Source organism: Nasonia vitripennis, chromosome 2, assembly GCF_009193385.2.
Source record: "Nasonia vitripennis strain AsymCx chromosome 2, Nvit_psr_1.1, whole genome shotgun sequence".
NCBI classification, from domain to species: domain Eukaryota; kingdom Metazoa; phylum Arthropoda; class Insecta; order Hymenoptera; family Pteromalidae; genus Nasonia; species Nasonia vitripennis.
Genome location: NC_045758.1, coordinates 12,495,204 through 12,518,877, shown reverse-complemented (window position 1 = coordinate 12,518,877; position 23,674 = coordinate 12,495,204). Strand labels below are relative to the sequence as shown.

Genomic DNA, 23,674 nt, shown 5'->3' with positions numbered 1-23,674 from the left:
CGCTCTTTTATATGAGTATACAGTTTATTCGTTTCGAAATGTGCAGTGTTTTTCTAATCATTTCGCAAGTGGATAAAGCATCGATGATCTAACGATATTAATGTAATGATCCTCGATTTATCTATATATCATACAGACTTATATCGTTGCTTAACTCTGAGCCTCGTGGTTACGTAAACTATCGCGTGGCTAATCACTCATCGATTTTTCCGGATTTCCCTGTGCAGCTTACTGGCAACATAATCGCACAGCGGGTCGGCCAATAATGGATGTCGAATCCAAACGCAGCCGCAGTCGATCCATTAACGTAAACATAAGGCCAACTCGTTCTATATGCGCGATTTTCCGAAGAAAAGTAAAAGTGTGCGTACAAGCACACGGCTAAGAGGCCTGCACCTGACGCAAGCTGCATCCACATCATACGCTCTGATATCTGATAAGTGGAAAGCACTTGCGTACACCACACACACACGCACACACATGTCCAAGAGAGGCAGTTGAATAATTGCCTTTCGCGTCCGTTTAGAAGAGACTCGAGGACACGCGCGAGAGAGGCTCGGCTGCTCGAGGTCGTCTCTCACTTTTTCTGTGATAATTGTCGAGCGATAGCCGGCGATGATGCTGGAATCCGCTGTAAAAGTAATAAAAGCTTCATTTTCCTGCAGCGAGAAAGTGTGTGTGTGCGCGAGTATTCTTCTTCTTATTTTTCTCCAGCGAGAGATGTATCAACGCGTTCAAGGATCGAGCGATGATGAAAGAGACTCTGCTGCCGTATCGATTGACGAAGCGCGAGAGAAAGATGTATCGGACAATTGGCGATTGTTTACCCTCCCTGTGTGTACCGCGTTGCAACCGTTACTTTATATCAATTTTTCTCGCGCGGAGCGAGTCGATGATAGCGGAGCATTGTTGCAGAATGTTACAACGCTGCGCTCAGTCCCGCTAATTATATCTCGACGTAATGAAATCATAATCGCGCTTAATTTATCCAATTACCCGAGAAATTATGGGGATTATAAATCATTATGGAAATGCTCGCCAGCTCGCTCGCAGGAGGGATTTCCATGTAATTCAGCGCTAGAAAGTGATTCGCTACAGCAGCAGCAGCAGCTTATTTTACGTAATACGAGCGTCAGCGAGAGAGCGATTGAATGGAACAAAAGAGTTTGAACGAGCGTTGATTAATTTCGTGAATCCGTTACACGCATGCACGGAGAGGAGATAGAGAGCGCGGACGACGAAGTCCGGATGGATTTTTAATAATCCTCCCTGCACAATGCAGCCGTACACACGCACGCGAGAGCGCTAAATGGAATTCTGTAAATGTCATGTTGCATTAGTACCCCTCTCGTGTTTAATGAAAAACTCACGTCGAGCGCACAATGCAACAAAGCCCGGCATCATATTATCCTCCCGCTGACAACATCATCATCATCGTCGGCCGATCGAGCGAACGCAACGATATCAAGAGCGCGTGGCTCGACAGGTGTCGGCGACGTCCCTGCGTTTCGCGCGCTCTCGCCGGTTTGAATGCTCTCTCGCGCACGCGGCCTGAAGCCGCGGCGCAACCGAAGAGAGCCAGCCCGCGCAGCTTCGGGCGTGGAAGTCGATGCCGACGCCGAGAGAAAGAGAGAAGCCGCCGCGCACCGGCCGCCGCGTTCTATACTCCCTGGCTGCACTACACCCCTTTTTCGATCGGCCGCACGTTTTTTTGCCCGACCTCCGTTTGTTCAGTGCTGCCGGTGTTGTTGTTATTGTTGTTGTTGTTGTTATTGTTCCCTCCAATGGGAAAGTAGGATCGCGAGCCGCGGAGGACAATGTGCCGCCGGTGGAAGACCAGACGCTGCTGCTGACGTGCTGAGAGAGACATTCCGAGTGCGCTGCTGTGAGTGAGAGACAGACCAACGGAGAGACTCGATCCGCGAGCTTTCGAGGGAAAAAGACAGCGTCGCCGCTGCCACGCCTCGAAGGAAGAGCAGTGTATATTTGCGGAGTCGAGCGAGCGAGCGGGAGAGTGCAGCAACCGCGTGTGTAGCAACAGCGGCATCGATCTGCTGCTCTAGAAGAGAAGAGCTTTGGCGACGTGCTGCGCGTCGCGATCATGACGGCCTCGTCGCCGTGACATGTTCGCCCGAGACCTGCTCTGGCGCGACTGCAGAATCGAGTTGCACCTGCAGCATCAGCCCCCACAGCTGCAGCTCGCTCTACCGTATGTGCTCTGGTGCAGACCTCAGCAGCAGCAGCAGCAGCATCAACGAGTCCAGCATCACCACCACCATCACCACCATCACCACCATCATCACCATCATCACTACCACAATCAGCGCGACGGCCGCACCGTGGACAGACTCCAGCCACCGGCCCCTCCTCTCCCGCGGCGTCGCCGCTTCCCACCTCCGCCCCTGAGAGGATTCGACCATCAGCTCGACTCCAGGCGGGACATTTTTCCCAGCTCGAGGCATCACCACCACCACCAGTTTCTGCGCTCGTCGCCGCAAGCTCGCAGCATGAAAACGAGGTGAGGCTTCGCGTACACCCACCGTTATTGTTATACGTATAAACGCATGTGTGTGCGTGCCCGAGAGAAAGTCCAGGCCACACGCGCGCAACAAAAGTGTATCAAGGGCCGGCCGTATCATCGCTGCGTGAGTCACAATGCTCTTGCAAAAAAAAAGAAGGAGCGGCGCTCCCCGAAACATGTAACGCATTCGCTCCGCGGATATGAGAGAGTGCGTGCATAACCTTCGCCGGCGCGGCGCACGTGCGTGCAATGACCGAAGGGACGCAGCAGCCATTGCGCGCAGCCGACGCGTAAATCCGTCGTCGTCGCGCGCGCACGACAAAAAATGACTCGTCATCTTTCGCTCCGCATGCGCTCGCTCGATCGCGATTCAGTTGCGCGCACATACACATACACACGCCGATGTGCAGCGCAACACAATGGGGATCGACCTCGATTCCACGCGAGATTTCTCTCTCTCTCTCTCTCTCTCTCTCTCTCTCTCTCTCTCTCTCTCTCTCTCTCTCTCTCTCTCTCTCTGCGCCGTCGTCATTGAATATTTCGCGGATTCGAGAGCGCGGTGGGCGCACGCTCGTTAAGTACTCCGCTTTATAAGGCCCGTAAAGTAATATCTGCTCATTGATAATGCCCGCGGAGAGAAACCGGATTATTGCGCTCACGCGAGTCGTAAAGAACGTATTCGAAGATGCCAGAGCCGCAGGACGACTCGCCGGCTTAATTGCCGATCTCATCGTCGAGGCTTTTGTGCGGCCGCATCTTCTTTCCCTATTTTACGCGGTATATATATTGCAATAACACTCGTTCGCCGCGGTAAAGTATGCGGTACGTACACGTATAGGAGAGAGAGAGAGAGAGCTGAATTCCACACTGCAGCCGTCGTCGGTGCAAGGGCACCGCTTCAGCGAGAGCCGAAGACAAGTCAAAGAAAGCAAAGATCAATACGCATGTACACGTATAGTTTCTCTCTCTTGTCGAAGGCTCTTTCTGATTGGCTAGGCAGCTGGGTGAAGGCGAAATTGCAGTGCGTATACGCACGCGGGCGTTCTTAAACATTATTCCTCCCGTTGTATACGGAGTACGCGACGACGACGACGGCGATATCCCTTATTATTAACCTTCTCTCTTTCTCGCATCGTCGTCGTCCCCCCGTCGAAAGAGAGAGAGAGAGAGAGAGAGAGAGAGAGAGAGAGAGAGAGAGAGAGATGCCTATGACCCTCCGAAGGCCGTCCGCAAGCGGCAGCAGCTCTTATCCGGCTCACGTCCTTCGCGCTTAATCGCAAGCATCTTTCTTTCGTCATTCTCATTTCATCGCGCTCTTTCTCTCTATACACGAGCGAGAACAGGCGCGCTTCGATCGATCGATCGCGATTGAATCGTCATCGGCTCTGTGTTCGTACAACAATATCGCCGAAAGAGATGCAAACCGATTGGGTTACAGCTCACGATCCTCGCGGTATATTCTCTGCTTGTACGCGCTTGGCATTTTTCATTCCCTGTCGTGTAGTGTATACACTCGGGCCAGGTGTCCGCGAGCGAATTCGTCAATTAGCATGTGTCGCGATGCCCGCGTGTGGATGTTTGATCTTCGCCTGTTTGTCCATCGGCTCCCCGTGTTTGTCATTCAAGAAGATTCCGCGCGCCGGGCTTGTCCCGATGCTTCTCGCGTATACCTTGTCGCATATTTTCGTCGAGGGACTCTCTTTCGCTCGAGAAGTCGATTGAAAAGTATAGCCGTTCTTTCGACGCGGAAAAGGCGAGTGTGTTTAGCAAACACATTATCACTCCATTCAGCCTAAAAGCTCCCGGAGAATATAGAGCTCGAAAACACGAAGCACTTGCGATGCAGCAGCTGATGGCTCTGAACGCGGCTATTAATACGCGATCCTCTCCCGCCTCCTGCTGAGATTCCAGAGTGCGCGCGTATGTGTATGTGGTCGAAAAAGAGATTGACGCGTGCTCTGCGAGAGTCCAGCATCTCTCTTTCTCTCGGTTGCAGTGTCTTGTTGTATACAAGCACCTCCCGCTGCTTCTCAACGAGAGACTATACGACGCATACTTGATGCAATGAAATGAAAGCGTAGTCTCGCGCGACTTTCGCTTCGAAGGCTTCTTCTTCTTCTTCTTCTTCTTCTTCTTCTCACAGAGGAGGAGAGAAAAAAAGCTTCTTGGTCGCAGAGCTCATATGCAAAGCTATAAGCCGTGCTGCTTCGTTACTTATCGCTGCGACGCGACACCAAAAATTCATAATTTATTGTTTCTAAAGTCTTAGGCAATCATGCCCAATCCAAAGCTACTTTGCTTTGATATGTCACAGTGAAGAGATATGCACGAATCGACGTGAAGTTCATAAACTCGCAACAAATTTTAATAAAGACAATATTTTTCTTTCTTTTATTTTTTGAGGTTAGGAACTGATGCATTCGCGGAGATCGAACGCCAAAAAGAATAACCAATCGATTTCCCGTCGTTGAGTACATCGCAGTATCGGCCTCTTGGGGGTAAATTGTTTAAGAGCGTCGACGGCGAAGTAATTGCGAAAATCGATATTTCCCGCTCTCGCGCTCAATTAGCTTTGTCTGCGCGGTTACAGCGGCGCTGTAAAATAATTATTAACGCTCGGCGTGCGCCGGTGCAAACAAGAAAAAAAAACTAAAGAAAAAAAGGAATCGCGATCCGTCCGAGGAAATATCTCACGCATGAAAAAATTCGGCCTCTGCTCGGCCTGATGTGATTAATACGTCGCGCAATCGGCCGAGAGCAGAGCTTCCGCGCTTTGAGCTTCGGCCGTGGCCGATGAACCGCTCGCGCAAGCTCGATCTTCCGAGTGAGCTTTCAAGAGAAAGAGAGGACTCCACATACGTGTGTGCGTGTGCATAGCTGTATGGAAGAGAGGAGCCCGATTTGAGCCATTTTTGGCAGAGAGCCGTGTGCCGTTGGCCTCTGGCCACGTCAACGCGCTAAACTTGGGAACGAAATTCGAAATTGGCGCGCGACACGTTTCTTTTTTGTGTGCCCGAGATCTGACACATCGTCGCTGCTGCCGCCGCTGCTGCTGCTGCTGCTGCTGCTGCTGCTGCTGCAGTGTGTAGGTTTTTGTCCGCTACAGTCGTCCCTTGCAGTGTGGTCGCGCGAATCGCGCTCATGACTTTCGATTCGGCAATTTGTTATTTACGGACTGAATGCTGAGAGGTTTTTTTTCGAGACTGCGATGAGTGACGCTGTCGTTCGGCTGCGGAAAAATGTTGAAACAGTTAGTTTTTGGTGCGCGAGCAATTTGTTACGGAAGTTTAATGCATGATCCTTCACTCTTACGGTTATTCCCTTGACATTTGCCCGGGGAATCGTATATTATTACGCCAAAGCTGTGCATTAAGTTGCTACACCTTGCGTACATGCAAACAATGATTATGTACTTTATTACCTAATCCAAACTGATGATATCATACAAAATAATGTTTCACTCGTGCACGTCCACACCTTGGTAATTATATATTTTCTCTGATTCCAGGTAAGTTCCACGAGCAAATCACTGCGCAGCTTCACGAGCAAAAACCACGAGACGGTAAAAAATAAGATTTTCGCCACGCAAATTCATCACATCACGCGTGCAGCACCGAAGAGCATCTTTCTCTCTAGCGAGCTCTCCCGCATCGCACGAGAAAGTAAAACAGCAGCCAAGCGGGTGTATGATATCCGCTGAATTTCACACAGTCTCTCTCCCTCTCTCTCTCTCTCTCTCTCTCTCTCTCTCTCTCTCTCTCTCTCTCTCTCTCTCTCTCGCTTACAGTCGTCATTTCTCAGAACGCCTCGGCTGCGCAATAACACAACCTTGGGGGTGTGTAGCAAGTGCGCTGGATGCTATCGATCTTCCCGGCATTATGATCCTTACTCAAGAAGCAAGCTCTCAAGCGATTCGAAAGCTTCGGCATCCTTAAGCACGTTCCTCCTTCTTGTCCCTCTTTTTTTTATCTCGTCGTAACGTCCGGCGCTCGCGCTCGCACAATTACGCGAGAGATAATTTAATCCGAATTTAAAGTTTGCACGCGTGGGACATTTTTAAAATAGCCGCCTCGTGCAGCCAATTGCCGCGAGGAGAGATCTTAAATATGCGGCTTTACGACGATACACCTATCTGCAATACATTACCAAGATGATTCGTTACGTTCCGCGGAATTTACTGTTATTAGCTTTTGAGAGCTTTAGAAAGTGTCGGCTGTGTTGCGGCTCGATTCTTTTCGAAATCGGCTCTCGGCGGCGCTGAGTTACGTTATATCGTCGCGCGAAAATATCGCGATTCTTTACGTCTTCATCTCGCGTAGAGGCGAGGATGCGCGCGCGCGCAGGGCTAATAACGATATACATGTCTCGTGGCGAAGTTGCGAGCGCCGAATCTCTTCGCTTCCCGTTTGGTATTATTAAAAATTACAAGTATCGTCCGTCGATGTGCAAGCTGCAGCAGCACAGAACTCCATTTATAGCTCGCGGCGGCTCAATCGGCTTTTATACACCATTAAATTTACATTTAAGAATTTTACGAGCTCGCCTTCCCTGAATAGTGATGAATGTCATTTAATCTTCCGTATATTATACGCCGGGCATGCGCTACTGCCGCTGAATATGTATAAAACGACTGCTCCAATTTTCGAAATTATATTCGGCCCGCGTCGAACACCCCACCGCCGCCGCCGTGTGCTATTATTCAGAAAATCGGCGCTTAACTTGTCGACGATATCTCACCTGCGCTACGGTGTTTAATAGGGTAGTGAGCGCGCGGCGTTTTCAAAGTCGCGCGTCAGCAAAACACAGCAGCGAGTGTAACTGCGTGAACAATATATCTCACGCAAAAGTATTTCGAAAATTAGATCTCGCAAAGCGCGGCGCGTTTCACAATTAGGACTGATTTAATGAGTGACTTTTGCCGCCGCCGTCAAGTGGCTGGAATATAAATTATTTATTATCCGTAATAATATGAGGAATATTTTTCTCTCTCGTAATATGCGGCGCGCGCGAAAACGCCTTTTCTGCATGAAAGCCGGAGAAAAGGAGCTGCTCGCTCGCGCACACTGTGTGCAGATTCAGCGCTGCAATTACGCGATTTCGCCGTAAAAACTCGCATAACCATTATAAGATGAGTTACGCCGTCGACTAAATTACGGCTTATGGTGTGCGGCTTTACTTTTTTCCTCTGCTTATATTTCCCCACTACTGCTGCGCTGATGCTGAGAAAATAAGTATTTTTGACTTGATGCATTGCGAGGTAGCTCGAGCTTTACGCCGGCGCTCGCGCGAGGTTTAATCAATTTTTCGGGAGAGTTCTCGCCCAGCCGGTGTAGTTTTTGATACCATCTCGTACCGTTAATGTATGCGCTCGAAGGATAATTATTCGTTTCTTTTCCCTTTTTTCCAGAATTTTTCAATAACGCGCGTTTGCAACGTTAAACGCTTCAATTGCCTTATTGTATGCGTTCGCGCAACGCAAAGCTATGTTAAATACGCGCGCTCGGCTGACAAACTCACACTCGCGGCGCTTATGTTGTCTGTGTTTGATCTATTTGCCGAGAGCAATTATGCACTCGCCAGAGAGCGGCGCGCAACTGTTTTATTAACGCCTCTCCTTTTTCACACACCGCGCACGTACGTACTCCAAACTATTTTAAAAGCGGATTTTCAGAATTCCCAACTCGGCTGTGTTTAGCATAGGCACTATATTCCGGCTCGGCTCTCGCGTGGTATTAATTCGATGAAATATGAAATTTCAAGTGTTCGCGCGCGCGCGCGCGCGAGGGTTAAAAGTGCACACAGGTGCGGAAACCGCGGCTACTTTGCGCGACTTAGTTTTAATAAAGATTTGAAATATACAACGCGCCGGGCGGGAGCGAGCCATCCCCTTTAATACGCTGAAAAGTAAAATATTCATTAAAATCCCGTTAAAGCTCCGGTCTCATCAGCCATTCCCTCGAAGCTCTGGAAAATCGAGAAACAAAATCGGGACCATCGGTGGTATAATTCAGTTCATCGCTGATGGTACACTTCGCTCGCATCGGCCGTATATCTGCTCTGCGCATCCGGTTATATCGCGAAGCTAGAAGCGATAGATAGACGCGCAGAGTAGCATAGCATTGGGTTCGCAGGTGCCAGGTTACAACAATAGGGCAGCAGCAGCAGCGGCGGCGGCGCGGCAGCGTATAGAGCGTAGTCGATAAGGGTTCGTTGCATAAAGGGCCGGGCCCTATGGCAACGAGGGCCAGAGCCCTGGTTTGAGAGACGCTGCTTTAAAGCAGACGCCTCGCCGCGGCGTTGCCATACAGCCCGGCGTGTCCGCCGTCTATCGACCGAGCAGCGTTGCCGACTCTGCTCACTCTCTGTGCCCGTTATCGCCCCCTTTCACCAGAGCAGCCCTCGTCGTAGTCGTCGTTCTTCTTCCGATCTTTCTCTCTCGGTTCTCGACAACGTTGCAGCACAGTACCGCGCGCTGCTGCTGTCTATCTCCCTCTTCTCTCTCTCTCTCTCTCTCTCTCTCTCTCTCTTTTTATACTCTTCATTTTACTTTCTATTAAGACAAGAGCCGTCGGGAGAAATCCGAGAAAAAGGGACAGTGTTCGAAGGACGGGGGGAGGGCGAATCGCGACAATGGAAGGGCAAAGAGTGGCAATGGAGAAAATAGAGGCAGGAGATAAAATGAGCAAATAGTTGCTGAGAGAGACAGCAAACGGCAGAGAGCACGAGGCTGCGCGTGCGATCGTAAAATATTATAATGGAGCCAAGTAGATCGATCTAAATGGAGAAATAAACCAGGGGAATGACTCTTGCTTAGCCTGAACGTTTCTCGCTCGAGTACGAATATTAAGCTTTGCTAGCGAAAATAAACTCGGTGCTCGGGAAACGCGATAAAACCAAGGGCGTGGGATTTCGCGAGAGCAAATCTTTGCGATTATTCAATTAAATCAGTTCGATGTAGCCTTACTAGTATAGCCAGTTGACCAATGTATTGTGATAGATTCTTTGGATGTAGACTCACAAGTCTAGTTCCATACGCCACCGCTAGGTGACCACTCCCCATCGAATCGAAACACACGCCAGCGCAAGTAACCACCTCGGTCTGATGAATTTCATCGAGAAAAGCAATACGAGCCGTTTCTCTAGCTTCGAAACTAGTTCCACAAAAGAAGCAAGACGTTAATAACAAGCAATTATTATTCAGTTATTCGACTAATAGCGACAGCGGTTGCATCTCCGCGGAAACTTTTTAATTCGAGTAGGTCCGCTGCTCCCCGGCCAGTTCCAATAACTGAAATTCGCGGAAAGTTCTCTCTCTCTCTCTCTCTCTCTCTCTCTCTCTCTCTCTCTCTCTCTCTATCCGAGCGATTCTTGCGCGAAAGTTTCGCTCGAAGCCGCAGCGGAGAGAAATTAATTAAAAGCTCTTTCGCGGACCGAGGAGAGAGAGAACTCATTTGGGAGGGTGATTTTTCAAAGCAAGAAACGCGCGTCGACTCTTTTTTCTTTCTCTCTCTCTCTTTCTCGAACGCCCGCAATCAAACGATTACCATAACGCCGCGAAAGTTATACGTACACATACACGAACAATAATCATCGCTCGCCGCTTCATCTCCGGCGGATCTCGTTACCGTTTAAGGTGCGAAGGTCTTCCGGACGCCGATGCCGCTGCTTTCTACGCTATAAAGCATCGGCGTATGAAAGTGCGCGCGCTCGCGTTATCCCTGTATAACGCTCGGCGCACGTGCAGCTGACCTTGTTATGTAAAGTTCGACACAAATATACATACGCACTCTCTCTCTCTCTCTCTCTCTCTCTCTCTCTCTCTCTCTCTCTCTCTCTCTCTCTCTCTCTCTCTCTCCTCTGTAATCCGGCGCGTAACGGATAGCTTGCAATCTTTTCTGATAAGATCTTTCTTCTTCTCCGCATCTCTTCTCCCACTCTCTCGAGCTTGAGAGCTTTTCATCGTAATATTTTGCGATTAAGCCTTGATACATATCGGTCGAATATTCCGTTACGCGGACGAAAAAAAAGTGCGGGTTATATACGTACAATATATATATATATATATAATCTATATTGATTGGTATACGCTCGCTCTCTCTCTCTCGCGCGCGCGCGCGGCTCCTTGTATTCGCGCGCGACGAGATCAGATATGCTAATTTCGACCCCTTGCATTGTGGATGATATTGCAACCTCGACGCGTCGTGTAATGAAGATTAATCTGACCGACGCTCTCTGCAGCGCACATATAGCGACGTCAGCGTTCGACACTCATAAATCAATCAAAAGTGCGTATACACATACATACGCGCGCGCGCGATCGCAATCGAAATCAAATGGGCTCGATGAATCAAACGGCTATAATACCCCTTTTCATTTCTGCCGTTTGATTTTCGTATTTCCTCGCGCTCTACGCGTATAATACAATAGCTCTATATTCGCTTGTTGTGTGTTTTGACAGGAAGCGAATTTTGAGGCTCGTGGGTGCATCTATTTTAATAAAGTTATATCAAAAGTTGAAAAAAAAAGCCTGTCCATAAATCGAGCCGACAACAATGCGCCATAAAGCAGCAGCAGCAGCAGCAGCGGCAGAGAGCTTCTGCCTCGTAAATACAATATCGCTGGAGAAAATTTTTCCGCCATCGGAACGCGCGCGCCGTGGAGCACACGTGACTCTCCTATGCGGAATAAATCAATTAGAGATACTCATCGGCTCTGTGCGCGCGCGTGTGTTTCTGTGTATATGCCCGGAGATTTTCTTTATCGCGTGCGTGTACACACGTCGATGATGCTGTCTTCCTCTTTATGTGCGCGGAGAGCTTCGATTTGCTATGACAGTTGATTTCGCGAATTACTCGGTGATCTACGAGCGATTGTACCTTCTAGTCTCGCAGAGTTATGTTATTACGGCCTTTGCGAGAGACGTGTTTATGAAGAGAGTGTGCACAGCATAATAATTTGTTCTTAGCGGTTTGTATTTTCGGCAGTGCTATACGCGAGCGATTAATCAGTTTTCGGCGTAAGTCAAGTTCTCACGGCTGGTTTATGAAGTTCGACCGTTTTGAAAGTCCTCGGTAATTGCAATAACTCTCGTTTACAACTGCGAGGTATAATCGAGAAAGTTGGGCTTATCTACGAACTAATAGACGTTTTCGCATAAGGAGACTCCTCGTTTTTATTTTTTCTTCGCACTCGCGGCGGCTTTGAATAAAGAGTCGACGAGATTTACAATAATTTCCACGTCGCCGTAACTGCCTATGCCCCATCGACGTTTATCGAGTCTCCGCAGAGGCCGTCAAAGTCCCCTTATCCGCATCCATCAGTATGTGTTCCGTCGTCGCATAGATTTTGTGCATCGGTGTCTGTATACCTGCGAAACAAGCCCAAGCCTTTCCGTATATTCATGGAATTTTAAGACTACAACACTAACACGCATTCGCGAGCATGTCCGGAACAACGGAATCTATTTTTAGAGCACGAGAGGGAGAGAGAGAGTCCAGTTCCACAAAAAGCAGCGACAAAACGGGAGGATCTCGACGACGATCTCGAGCAAAATTTACGCAGCAGACACGCACGGATACGGAGTAGGGAGACGCACACACATATGTAAATATCCGTCCCTCAACCCAATGACCGCAAACGCGTAGACCATTTAATATGTTAATCCGACGCGAGTCTCGCGGGAAACCGGTTCTTCTCTTTCTCTCTCTTTCTCTTCTCTCTTCCTCCTCTTCTCTGCGTATACAGCAGAATCTCCAGCACGCGATTTGTCGCCGGAGAAATTATACGCTCGCTCTCGCGTGTCCTTGCTGCACTTGCTCATGCCTTTCGCTATTTTCTTCTCCGCCGCTCAGCGACCATCCTTTATTCCGGCCGTGAATTTCGCGACGCGAGCTAATCGAATTTACGTTATATGTGTGTGTATACCCTCGCCTCGGTTATACGTCGCGTGTATATACGTGTACAGATTTGCGCACTCGCGTAACAGAGCCGAGAGTGCCGCGGTTTAGAAAGGATAATTTGCATCGTACGCGGATCCAATGAAGCAGATGACACTCGAGCTTACGCAACCATCCAGTGCGCGTACGCAAACGTCGCTTGTATTTGCACAGCTATCGCTTCCCAATCGGTGTCGAAAGTCGCGAGAGCGATTATTCGCTTATTAATTATCGCGCTCATAGAGAGAAAGAACCGCGCGCGTAACGTAATCTCGCGGCGAGTTGGCGCACAATCGCCTTGGCATTTATCTCGAAATGGATACGTGTCAAACAATAGAGCCGCGCGCGCGAGAGAGAAAGAGCGTCATAATGAGACGACACGTGTATACGCGCGCGTGAAATTTCCTATACACATCCAGTAGTAAAAAGCCGCGGCTGCATTGTTTCCTCGGAGTGAGTGCATGCAGCTCGCTCTGCCCGCCACGATTGTAGAATCGCACTGCTGCTGCTGCGTGCGCTCGGGTAATTAGCGAGCGCTTAGCGCGTTTCTTGCCGGCACATCCTTGGCTCTGCTGTGTTTTTTTTTCTATTCCGCGCGGAGAGCACAGCGCGATGGCGAAATTTGTCTTTCGCGAGACGAGAGAGATGGAAACGTCCGTGTTTTATCGGAGCGAGTTAAAAAGTGGATGCAGGGTCGGACGTCGAAGGCTGCACTGTGCTTTTTGTTCCGTCTCCGCGTTTCTCGATGACGAAATCATCATCATCGCTTTCTGCGACTGTTTGCGCGCGTTATCGCACTACGAAAGTTTTTGCCCGACTTGTTTATACGGCTCATAACGCGAAAGCATATATTCCGCCGAGTTTTTTACTTCCCGAGCACGTCCAGCACTCTCGAAATCGACTCGCCCTCGTCTACCGCGCATCGGTGGTCTGCGCCGCGCTGGTTCGAACTCTATCCATTTGCACAGTGGTGCTTTCGAACTCGCGCTGAATACTGGAATCTCGGCGTCGGCGGTAGCGGGTCAGAGGGAATTTAACGCTCTCGAAATGTCAAACGTCGAAGATAAAATGTCGCGCGGCGCTGCGGCCGCATTACGATTGCGCCTCGCGCGCCACTCGGTATCCCACGCTCTGTTTCTTTCCCGCACTGCACTTCCTTCCATTTTCCGTGCTGTATTATATAGCTCTTACACACCTCGAGAGTTCCGAATAAACCGCTAGGAGGAGAAAGAGAGAAGTCGGCATTTATATAGAGATTCCAGGGCGCGGCGCCTTGAAAGCCGCTTTTTCCCCGGGCGATATTCGCGCGGAGCGTCAAAAAAGCCGTGGTAAATTTTTCGATATTTCTCTCTCTCTCTCTCTCTCTCTCTCTCTCTCTCTCTCTTGCTGGAGCTCGAGTTATATGGCTGACTTTTTCCCTCGGCGCGCTGATGTATATAGTGAAACTCTCCGACGTATACGCGTTAAAATCTCTTTCCGGGTCGCGGATTTTATCCCTGTAAACATGTCTATAGTGGTAAAGAGGAAACTTTGATAGAAATGGCGCACTTTTCGCCTGTGTGTCTGCGTGTCTGCTATATATAACAGCAGCTCGTGAAAAGGGGTTGCGCGCTGCTGGGGCGGGAGCCGCTCTCTATTGTCGCCGCACATGGCTCTGCAATTTCGACTATCAATAAATAAGTGCGCGCACGCGTGGTTTCTTATACGTTTGCCATTGTGCCGACTCGCTTCCCGGTGCGACGAGTGTAAGCTACACCTTTTTGTAGGAAATGTAAATCGCGGCTTTGGGCACATGGATTTTCGTTCGTGAATATTACACAGAGGGATCGTTGTAGTATATTATTCTCTCAGCGCCGAAATTGAATTACGGCTAAACCGATTGACCTTATAAAACGCATAAAGAAGAGATAGCGAGGGAACTTACAGCCGCTGTAAATCGGAGAAAATATCAAGTCAACGCCCTGCGTAATATGCTCGCCTCGACGACGACCCTCTGCGCGCGCGCGAGTCGCTCCAGCGCACAAAAAGATGTCTATACTAGGCCCCCCCATGCAATGCCATCAACAAGAGGGTTTAACTAGAAGAGGGTCGAAATGTATATCGAAAACAAGGTGGCGGGCTGCCAAGCAAATTTATGGCTCGCCCCGCTATTCCCAGCCTTTTTGCCGCACGCATATTCGCTCGCCTGTATCTCTCTAAGACTCTCCTCTCTCTCCTTCGTTTTTCCATTTAATTTTTTGCGACCAATCTCCTTCGGGCCATATGCGCGGAAGATATCGATTCCGGCTTGACGACGAGGCGCGCGAGTTTTCCTCGCGGGAAAAAGAAGAAAGTCGGGGAAAAAACAAAACGAAAAAAAATCGGCAGCCGGCAGTCGGAGGAAGCAACAACGACGCCAGTGCGTTAACCCCGACGGCACTACGCGGGGAGGGAAAAAAAAATCCTTATCCTAGCATCGACGCACTGCTTTCCTGACGTCACGCCGGCGCATAGGTGTGAGCTAATGTCTGTCTGTTGCGTGTGTGTGTGTGCGTGTATGTGTGTGTGTGTTCGCTGAGGTGTAAGTAGTGGTAGTAGCTAACAGCTGTTTTCAAACATCTGCGCGCTCGCACAGTCGCGGCTAAATTATGCGGAGTCTGGCCCAGCTGTGATAAATGCATATCGCGCGCGCTATGCTCCTACCGCGTGTACGCTTATTGGTTCTGCTCTTTCGACTCGGTAGAACTTGTTCCGCTAAGCATATTATTTCTCTTATAGCGCACTGCTGCCGAGCTATTATTTCACTCCCAGTCGATTTTGTTTATTCCGAGCGACTCGCGTTCTTGTTTGTCGACGGTCTTAAATGCCGTTTTAATAAGATAGCGGCGCGGCACAGAGAGTATAATCTGTAATGATCGAGTTGCGCGACTAGCCTGATTTTCTTTAAAAAAAGCTCCGTATGCAGCTCTGGCATAATTCGTTTATTATCGAGAGGGGGAGGGAGAAGGAAAATTGCGGGGCGTTGCGCAATACTCCCTTTTTCGTTTTCAAACCAACGTACGTCGATGGCGATTAATTATATAACGAATTGCACTCTCGGATGTACTCTTTCGAGAGCTTTTGCTGCTGCTGCTGCGAGCGTGTAATCGTATCTGCAAATTTACCCGGTGAATATTTCGCTCGTTTATACGCATTTTTCCAGTATCTTCGTCAGGCGAATTAACGAGCGTTACGCTGCAGCTCTCGAAAATACACAAATTTTTCGCGCTCTCCAAACGCCGAGCGACGCGTATTTGCCCAACGGACAAATGTATGTGTAACGTATATAATTTCAAAAGTTCACAAGTGTCGAAAGTCAGAACAGCAGCAGCAGCGCGAACAATATAACAGCAGCTCGCTCGGGCTCGTGTACGTCAGAATCCGTGCGCCCGCGCGCACACGAGGGGATTTAAATCGCTGAATCGAAGCCATGACTTCCGCGCTTACGCTCTGCTCGGTCAGTCGTTAAATTGTTACAACAGTTACGATACTGTCCATTATTTATAAGTTTCCCCTCTCTCTCTCTCTCTCTCTCTCTCTCTCTCTCTCTCTCTCTCTCTCTCTCTCCCTCTCTCTCTCTCTCTCTCACTCACTCTCTCAGACAGCGAATATAATAGTAAGACGTCGACCGTTATAAATTCCATCAATATTTATTTTTATCGTCGCGAATATACCGTAGAATTATTATTTCCACTGCATATAGCGTGCACGAGCGCAAGTTTTTCCATTCCCAAGGTCCGTTTCTTCGCGCCAGAGCTGCAGGCCGCTGCACAATGCACACACGGTTGACGCGCGCGAGCCTCAGGTGTTTTATGTACTCGGGCGCCTTGTTCCTCGCAGTATATAACGAGCGCCACGATTCCTCGCACACACACGCTGTATGATGGAGAGCGGAGGAAATAGGCGCAATAGGCGTGCAGCATATGGAATCGTACGGCGGATCACAATTAAGGAAGCGTAAATAATTTTCCATTCCGCTCTCTCGTATAATTCATTAACGCGTCCGGCTGCTTCTTTTCGTATTATTAGTACATTACATCGCGTCGATTTAAAAACGCGCGACGAGTAGAAAAAAAATTTCACAAAACTGCCGCGCTGCGGGAAGCAAATTCATAGCTACAAGTACGTCTGCCGGCTAAGCTCTCAACAACGACGACGACGACGAGGAGGCAGTGGTTACCGGTCGGGCTTAAGGTTCATTTTCCGGTTCGTTATACGAGTAGGCCCCGCGCGTCGCCTCGTCATCGTCACCGCTCTTTAAGCATAACGCTCTCGCCGCACGTATACGTGTGCACTGCTCGCGCGCGCTGTAAACCGTCTAGCAGCTATGCGAGGGTATCGACCCCCTCGCGTCGCGCAGTATAACATACACGTACGTACCGGCGGCGGCTCGCTCTACGTGATCCGCTCGACGCCGCCGCCGCTGCCGCCGACACCCGGAAACAGTCCCCGGCAAAAGTGGAAAATCAATAGGTATTTTTATGTGTACATTTTTTTCACGTCCCTCCACTCCTGCCACTGCTATGCTATACTGCAGCCGCTGTATAAATAAAATATTTACCCTATCTCTCTCGGGACGCTGCGTTCGGTTATATCTGCAAGCTCTCGCGCATCTCAAAGCTTCACGGCTGATTAGCGAGTGCACGGAGCTCTCAAACGATCGCAGAAGAGTATAATATGCGGAGAGCGGAAGCCTGCGCTGCAGGCTCTCGTGGGAAACGCGAGCTTCAAACAAGGTTAATATTCGGACGCTGTGTGTTTAACGCGAACAACTCGACTCCGTGAGTACGAGAGAGAATTTCGCGGAGCGCGTATTGAGAAAGTTATTCGCCGCTCGGACTGTACCGCTACACAGCAGCAGCTCGGCAAATGCACTATCTAACGACCTTATCGACTCTAGAGTTATGTAGTTGTGCTGTGCGCGAATTTCGTCTTGTATACACCGTGCAGAGGTATACGCAGTCAGGGGTCTCATACACGTGTGCACGTATACACCTCGACGTTATGCGCGGCTTAGGTGGACAGACAGAGAGTTTCATTGGCGATTGGCACATTGTCACCGCGCTGCCGCATATATAGCCGGTCGCCTATAAATTGGATTCCTCCCTGGTTTCGGCCGCTCGCCATTGGTCCGTCCGACATTATACCAACGGAATCGGACGAGAGGGATGGAGGAGCTCTGCGCGCGCGCGCGCGCGCGTGTGTGTGTGTGTATTAACCCTTTCCCCGACGCCCTCCTGCACTGATGTCCGCTTTACGTATTGCACGCACGCGCGCGCGTCGTATTATGGGGATAAATAGCGGTAAACACAATCCGCAGCGCGAGCCGAGGGTATAATGATGATGACGCGGAGCTATATACGGACGGATCTCATTCCCCGGAATCGAGAAAGAGAGTTGCACAAAGGGAATTAACGTCGTTGCGTACACGGGCCGCTGCAGCAGCTGACGCGATTATTGATTTCGCGCCGGGCGATGCGCGCTGATCGCGAAAATATAATGCTCCGCGTGCCATCAGCCAGCTTTCATTGCGCGCAGCTATTATACGAAGGAGAATCTCGCGCGCCGTTCCCCCGAAAATTGATTTCCGACATTGCGCGCGCGCGCGCTGTAATAACGCAGCGCAACGGCCCTCATTAAAGTCCTCTATACTGCGCTGACAGCAGCGCGCGGTAAAAACTGCTTGCGCGCGCGTAATGATCGCGATGACTCGCGTACGCGCAGTTATCAGGGCAATAAACAATAACCGCAAAGAGACTGCTCTGCAGCGTGTGTGCATAAATCGAGTGGAGAGAAAAAGAAGCTGCGCACGGGAACCGGTTCGCGAAGTGTCAATAAATGGAGCAGAGCGATTTTCACGGAAGATTCTCTCTTTCGAGAGAGTCTCGTGCGCGCGCACGTCCGAGCCGATAAGTGCCGGTTTCGCTCGAATCCCTTTTTTACGTTATGGGAAGAGCCGCTCACACATACTCCAGCGAAAAGATGACAGAAAGTCGAACGAGCGGCCCGTATACACAATGAGCAGAGCCGCCATACGTATGCAACTTACAGCATTCGTTTCATTTTTTTCAATTAGCATAATCGACTTCGCTCGCTCGAGTACCGCGAGCATCGACGTTAATTAATTTGTTCGCGTTTCCCTCTCTCGCATGGCCCGTTCGCTTGTAAAATTGGACTCTTCCTTATTCGGACGCTTCGGAAGCTCTCCCTATATACACTCGAAAGTCGGCTCTCGCATCGCTTTCGCGCTGCAGCTTCTTCCTCCGCTGCATCCTTATTATTCAGAAGATTGTGTTCCATGGACCGCGAGAGCAAAAAGAAGTCGCCGCGCCGCTCTCAAGAGAGAGAGAGAGAGAGAGAGAGAGAGAGAGAGAGAGAGAGAGAAAAAGAAGGTTGATGCCCACGATTTTTATCGTCCCGCCAACTCCGCTTGAATAAGAGATGCGCGCGAGCTTCTCCTTTCCGAGAGCGGAGGAGAGAAAAAGTAATCGACGCTCGAAAAACGAGGATACGTTGGATAGCCCCGGCGCTTTAATTTACAGCCCGGGCTCACGCGACAAATGCACGCAGCCGCGATGAAAGAGAAATCAGCCAATTTTAAAAATCAATCGGCCGGCGCACGCTCGCTCGAGAACAAAAAAAAAAGAAGCCGGCGCGAGAAAAACGCGAGTTTCCGCTGTAGGTCGAATAAATTCGACAAATTTTGACCGCTTCGTATGCCTCGTTTTTTCTCTTCGTCTCTTCGCGAATACATATAACGTAACACCGAGCGCGCGGCGGCAAGTGTGTCGACTACTTTCGCGAATAAATTAGGCCGCGCGGCGTAAATCACTGCTCGCAGAGCGAGCGAAGCGATCTTAATAAGCTATTCTATCGGCGGAGATTCACGAGCGCGTCACGCACTAATGAGCGAGTTTCATCGTATAAACATTTTCGTTATTGATTGTCCGGCGGATTGTGCGCGTCGACGTGTGCTCGCCGCGGCGGAGAGAGAGCATCGGAGCAGTAGCGGCCGCCATGGCAACGATCTCGCCGAATTTCCCATGTATATAGAGGGCCGGCAGCCCCGACGCCACTGCGCTGCTGCACATTCCGTCTGATTAATTGCGTGACTCGACGTGATCGGCCCGGCATATCCAATCACCGTAAGTGTATTTAACCCCGTGGAGATCGGCCGATGCGCATCACGCGTGTACCGAGCGTATACATACGAGCTCTCCGCGTTATACATCAGCAGAGATAAGCCGCGCGCATGTAGTACGGAGAGAGGATGATGCATTTTCATGAAAATCGAAATATTATGATAATCGCTCGTGTCGAGCCTCGAGAATCTGCGTGTAATAACTCGCCGCGCGCCGCAATAACGCTAATGTCCTCTGATTAGGCTGCTCCGAGCGTGTTTTACCATAACCGCGGTATAGGGTATGCATTATGAACTTGACCGGCGGAAAATTATTTCGAGTCTCTCGGAGCGATGGAAATCACGTGGCTTGCCGATGACACTTTTCCCTGGCGAACGATGAAAAAGTTTGTCGAACTCGAACGACCCGTAGAATTCGATCGTCAGCTCCCTCCCCCGAGGCGATACAAACTCGAAAGTTGTATTTTCCTCTCCCACGGGACAGGATTTACTTTATACTCGTGTAGTTTTCACGAGGCAAACTGAATTACGGACGGAAAAATTGTGTATCGAGGAAGCAATCGAGAGCTGGTATAACGAACGATAGTTTGTGTATCAAAGCCATCGACGAGCTCTTCGCTATGAAGAAGTCAAAGCTGTTAGCGAAGTTCCCATTGAGCTTTTTTAAAAAAAGCTATACGAAACAATAACAATAATATCTCTCTCGCGACGTTGTTCCACAAGAGCAGCAGATTTTCGGTGTCGAGAGCGATATGGAAATTCCAAACGCGTCCCTCTCATTACTGCGGAGCTTCCTCGGAATTTTCGCCCTCTCCGCGCGCGCGCTGGAGACGAGCAGATGTAGCACACGTGCACGTTGCAGAAACGTGCCGCTCGCTAAATAGAGCCGAGCCGCTGACGCCGCCGTGGGCGAGAGAACGAGCGCGTGAAAACAGCGGACGGATTACTTAATTAAAAATTAAGCGTATGTTAGCCAGCCGCGCTCTGGCAGAGTAAAAAGATTGCGCCTCTGAATTAATAACCAACTGTATTACAGTCCTCGCAGAGCTTTTCGGCCAAGAGGAGGGGAGCTGGAGCTGGTTAATGAGTTTCGCGCCTCTCGTGACCGAAATTCAAAGACTGCGCGCGCGCACGGCGCGTTATAAAGCAGTAAAGTTTCTTTAAAATCACGCCGGCGCCGCTTTACGATACAGCGATTTATAAGAGAAGCATGAAATACGATCCTAATACACTGCGACGACTTTTATCTTACGTAATTCCGGAGCATCGTAAACCTTCGGCCGACATTAGCAACATCGGGACGCGTGTTATACTATCTCTCTCTCAAAAATATACCCAGCAGCAACGCACGGAGTCAACCGCGCGTCGGGCGAGTACCATAATCCCGGCGACCATTCAAAAGCGCGTACATGACATCCCCTATACACTTCGGTACAGCATCGCAGAGTAGAGAGAGAGAGAGAGAGAGAGAGAGAGAGAGAGAGAGAGAGAGAGAGAGAGAGAGAGAGAGAGAGAGAGAGAGAGAGAGAGAGAGAGAGAGAGAGAGAGAGAGAAAGCCCGGCGGGTCGTAAACGGACGAATCCTCTAAATAGGCCGGTTGCATACTTTATTGCTTTATCGGTCGTTCGGCGGCATTGTGCTCGAGCAGTCCCTTTACTCGGCTCTCCCCCGAAGCTCCGCACGACTGTACGGATGACCCCGCAGCAACGCTCGCTCGGTACCGCACGAAGATGCATCGACTTTGGCGAATATTTTTATTATCGTCCGAGCATCTTCTCTCTCTCTCTCTCTCGCGAATAATCAAATCGGACGCTGTTGGCAAGCTCTCTCCCCTCTAGCTCGCGCTATGCCGCTGCAGGCAAGTCCGTGCGTAAACACGAAGCAGCAACGCGGCGTGGCACGATAAGCCCCGCTCGGTATTGATCCTCGTCGAGGGTGCGCTGCAAGCCTCTCTCTCTCTCTCTCGCTCTACACTCGTAAAGGGAGTGAAGCGGAGAGAGTCTGAAAGGAAGGCAGCAGCGAGGAAAATAACGAGCGCAGACTGCAGAGAGCCGCGTTATTTAACAACTAGAAAGAGAGAGAGAGAGAGAGTTGCGCATAAAGGCGATCCGCAGCAGCAAACTCAATTGATATGGGCTGACTCAGGGCGTAGGCCGCTGGAGAGATAGAAGCAGCGCGCGGCTAGAGAGATAGCCCGAATTGATCCCCCGAGCTTTCGGCTGGAGGATAGTAGTAGCAGCGCTGCTCCGAGCGAAAAACTAGTTGCCCGAGAGTTGCTGCAGAAAAAGTCAAACACGACTGTGTGTGTGCGTCGTCGCCGAGAGAGAAGAACTTCGGCGCCCTTACATGATTTCTTCTGTCCGTCCTATCTCTTTGCCGAAGCTTCTTTGCCGCGTCGCCTGGGTAATTGAAGTAGCTTTTACGATTCTCTTAGTCCTCCCTCTCTCTCTCTCTCTCTCTCTCTCTCTCTCTCTCGCTCTTGCCAATTTCATTCTCTCTCTTGTACGAGTTTTTCAAACGGCTCTTCAAAAATTATACTAAACAAGAAGGAGGGTAATCAAAAAAGTTCGCCCGAACTTTCGAGCTGCCTGCTGGCTCTGCTCCCCTCTGAAACTGTCTGGCCCGCTCTCGCGTACCTATTTACTCGGCGCGCGTATATAACGACATCTGGGAATTCTTCAAAAGTTTCTTTCGGAGCTCTCGCTGCTGCTGCTGCTGCTGCTGCGTGTATATGTATACCGTCGTTTGCTTACGCGAAATTACTGCAGCAGCAGCAGCGCGAAATTTCGAGCCAACCGACGGATGAGTCTATCTCTCTGTTTCGCTCTCGCTCTCTCTCTCTCTCTCTCTCTCTTTCTCTCTCTCTCTCTCTCGTCGTACAACAAGCCGAAGGTTTTTCCTGCGCCGGAGCAACAACACGCGTATACAGCCCGCGCGCGTAACCACGCAACGCGCATTGAAAGCGCGAGCGAAAAAAATGAGGGAGCGGCACATAACGCGGGTAAATAAGAGAGTGTTGTGCGCAAAAATTGGAAATAAAAGAGAGGGATTAAGCGATGGGCTGGATTCACCCCCAGCAGCTCTCCTCGATGTCAATGAACTCTTCCGTGTGGCATACCTCGCGTGTGTGTGCGCGCGCGTCGGTTATGCCGTCCCTCTCTTTCTCTCTATACACACAGGCCCCTGTGCACACAAACTCGCAGTATAGAAAATCACCCATTGATTCCCCGAGGCTGCAGCCCCCTGTCTGCGTTGCTCTCGCTGTCGAATGCAATTCAAATTGATCCCCGGTAGCCCGCGCGCACCGCTGTATAGCGATCGACAAACCGATTCGGCTGCGCAATTTTTTTTTCTCGCCACTCGCTCCTCCGAATTTTTCGAAAAAAATACACGACGTTCGATTCCGGAAATCCCGCGATGAATTCGGTCTATATGTACGACACAGAAACGCAGGTGCGCGCGGCTATCTTCCTTCTCGCTCTGTTTCTCCGCCAGGCGCTGCTCTCTCGTCGTCACATAACGAGAACTGCACGCGCAAGTGCGTATACGAGTACACGACTCGCCGCGCGTTCTTTTTTTCTTCCTTTCTACGGCTGCCGCGAGCAGCCATTCGTTACAGGATTTTTTTTCGATGCGCTACTACTCGCTTAACCGAAACTCCTTTTCGGTCTCGATGTTTGCAGCGGCTCATTCATGCGCGCGGGTTTAGGGCATTCGGAACGAGAGAGGCTTCAATAACCGAAAGCCGGCGCGAGAGAGAGCTCCTTTCGATCTCGATTTTAATCAACGCTAATGTTCTCGCTGGTATAATAAAGAATCGCGGGGCCCAATAATTGCCAAGGGAAAGAGACAAATACACACACTCACGAGGTACGTAAGGAAGTAATGAATGAGCGGTGTGTATATAGTACGAGGAAAGTTCATTAAAGGGTACCAGATAAAAAGCTGACGTCACCGAGTTCTGCACTCTCTCGTATCGATGTATATTGGCTGTACACGTATTTGCACGTTCTCAATTAACGCGGTACGCGACAAACGGCTTCGCTAATTTATTCCGAT

General features: G+C 50.1%; 1 protein-coding gene across 3 annotated transcripts in view; it reads left to right on the top strand.

Moving 5' to 3' along the window:
• Window positions 1-23,674, top strand: part of LOC100122759 (protein gustavus) — a 289,744-nt gene that overhangs the window by 187,765 nt on the left and 78,305 nt on the right. For 2 of the 3 annotated variants that reach the window (XM_031923238.2, XM_031923239.2), the window contains exon 1: window positions 1,636-2,518. The exons of the other annotated variant lie outside the window; for it this stretch is intronic. In XM_031923238.2, the coding sequence (XP_031779098.1) occupies window positions 2,124-2,518 (395 nt within the window). In that variant the 5' untranslated portion in view covers window positions 1,636-2,123. Of the gene's footprint in view, window positions 1-1,635; window positions 2,519-23,674 lie in introns of those variants that run through there. 3 annotated transcript variants of the gene reach the window in all.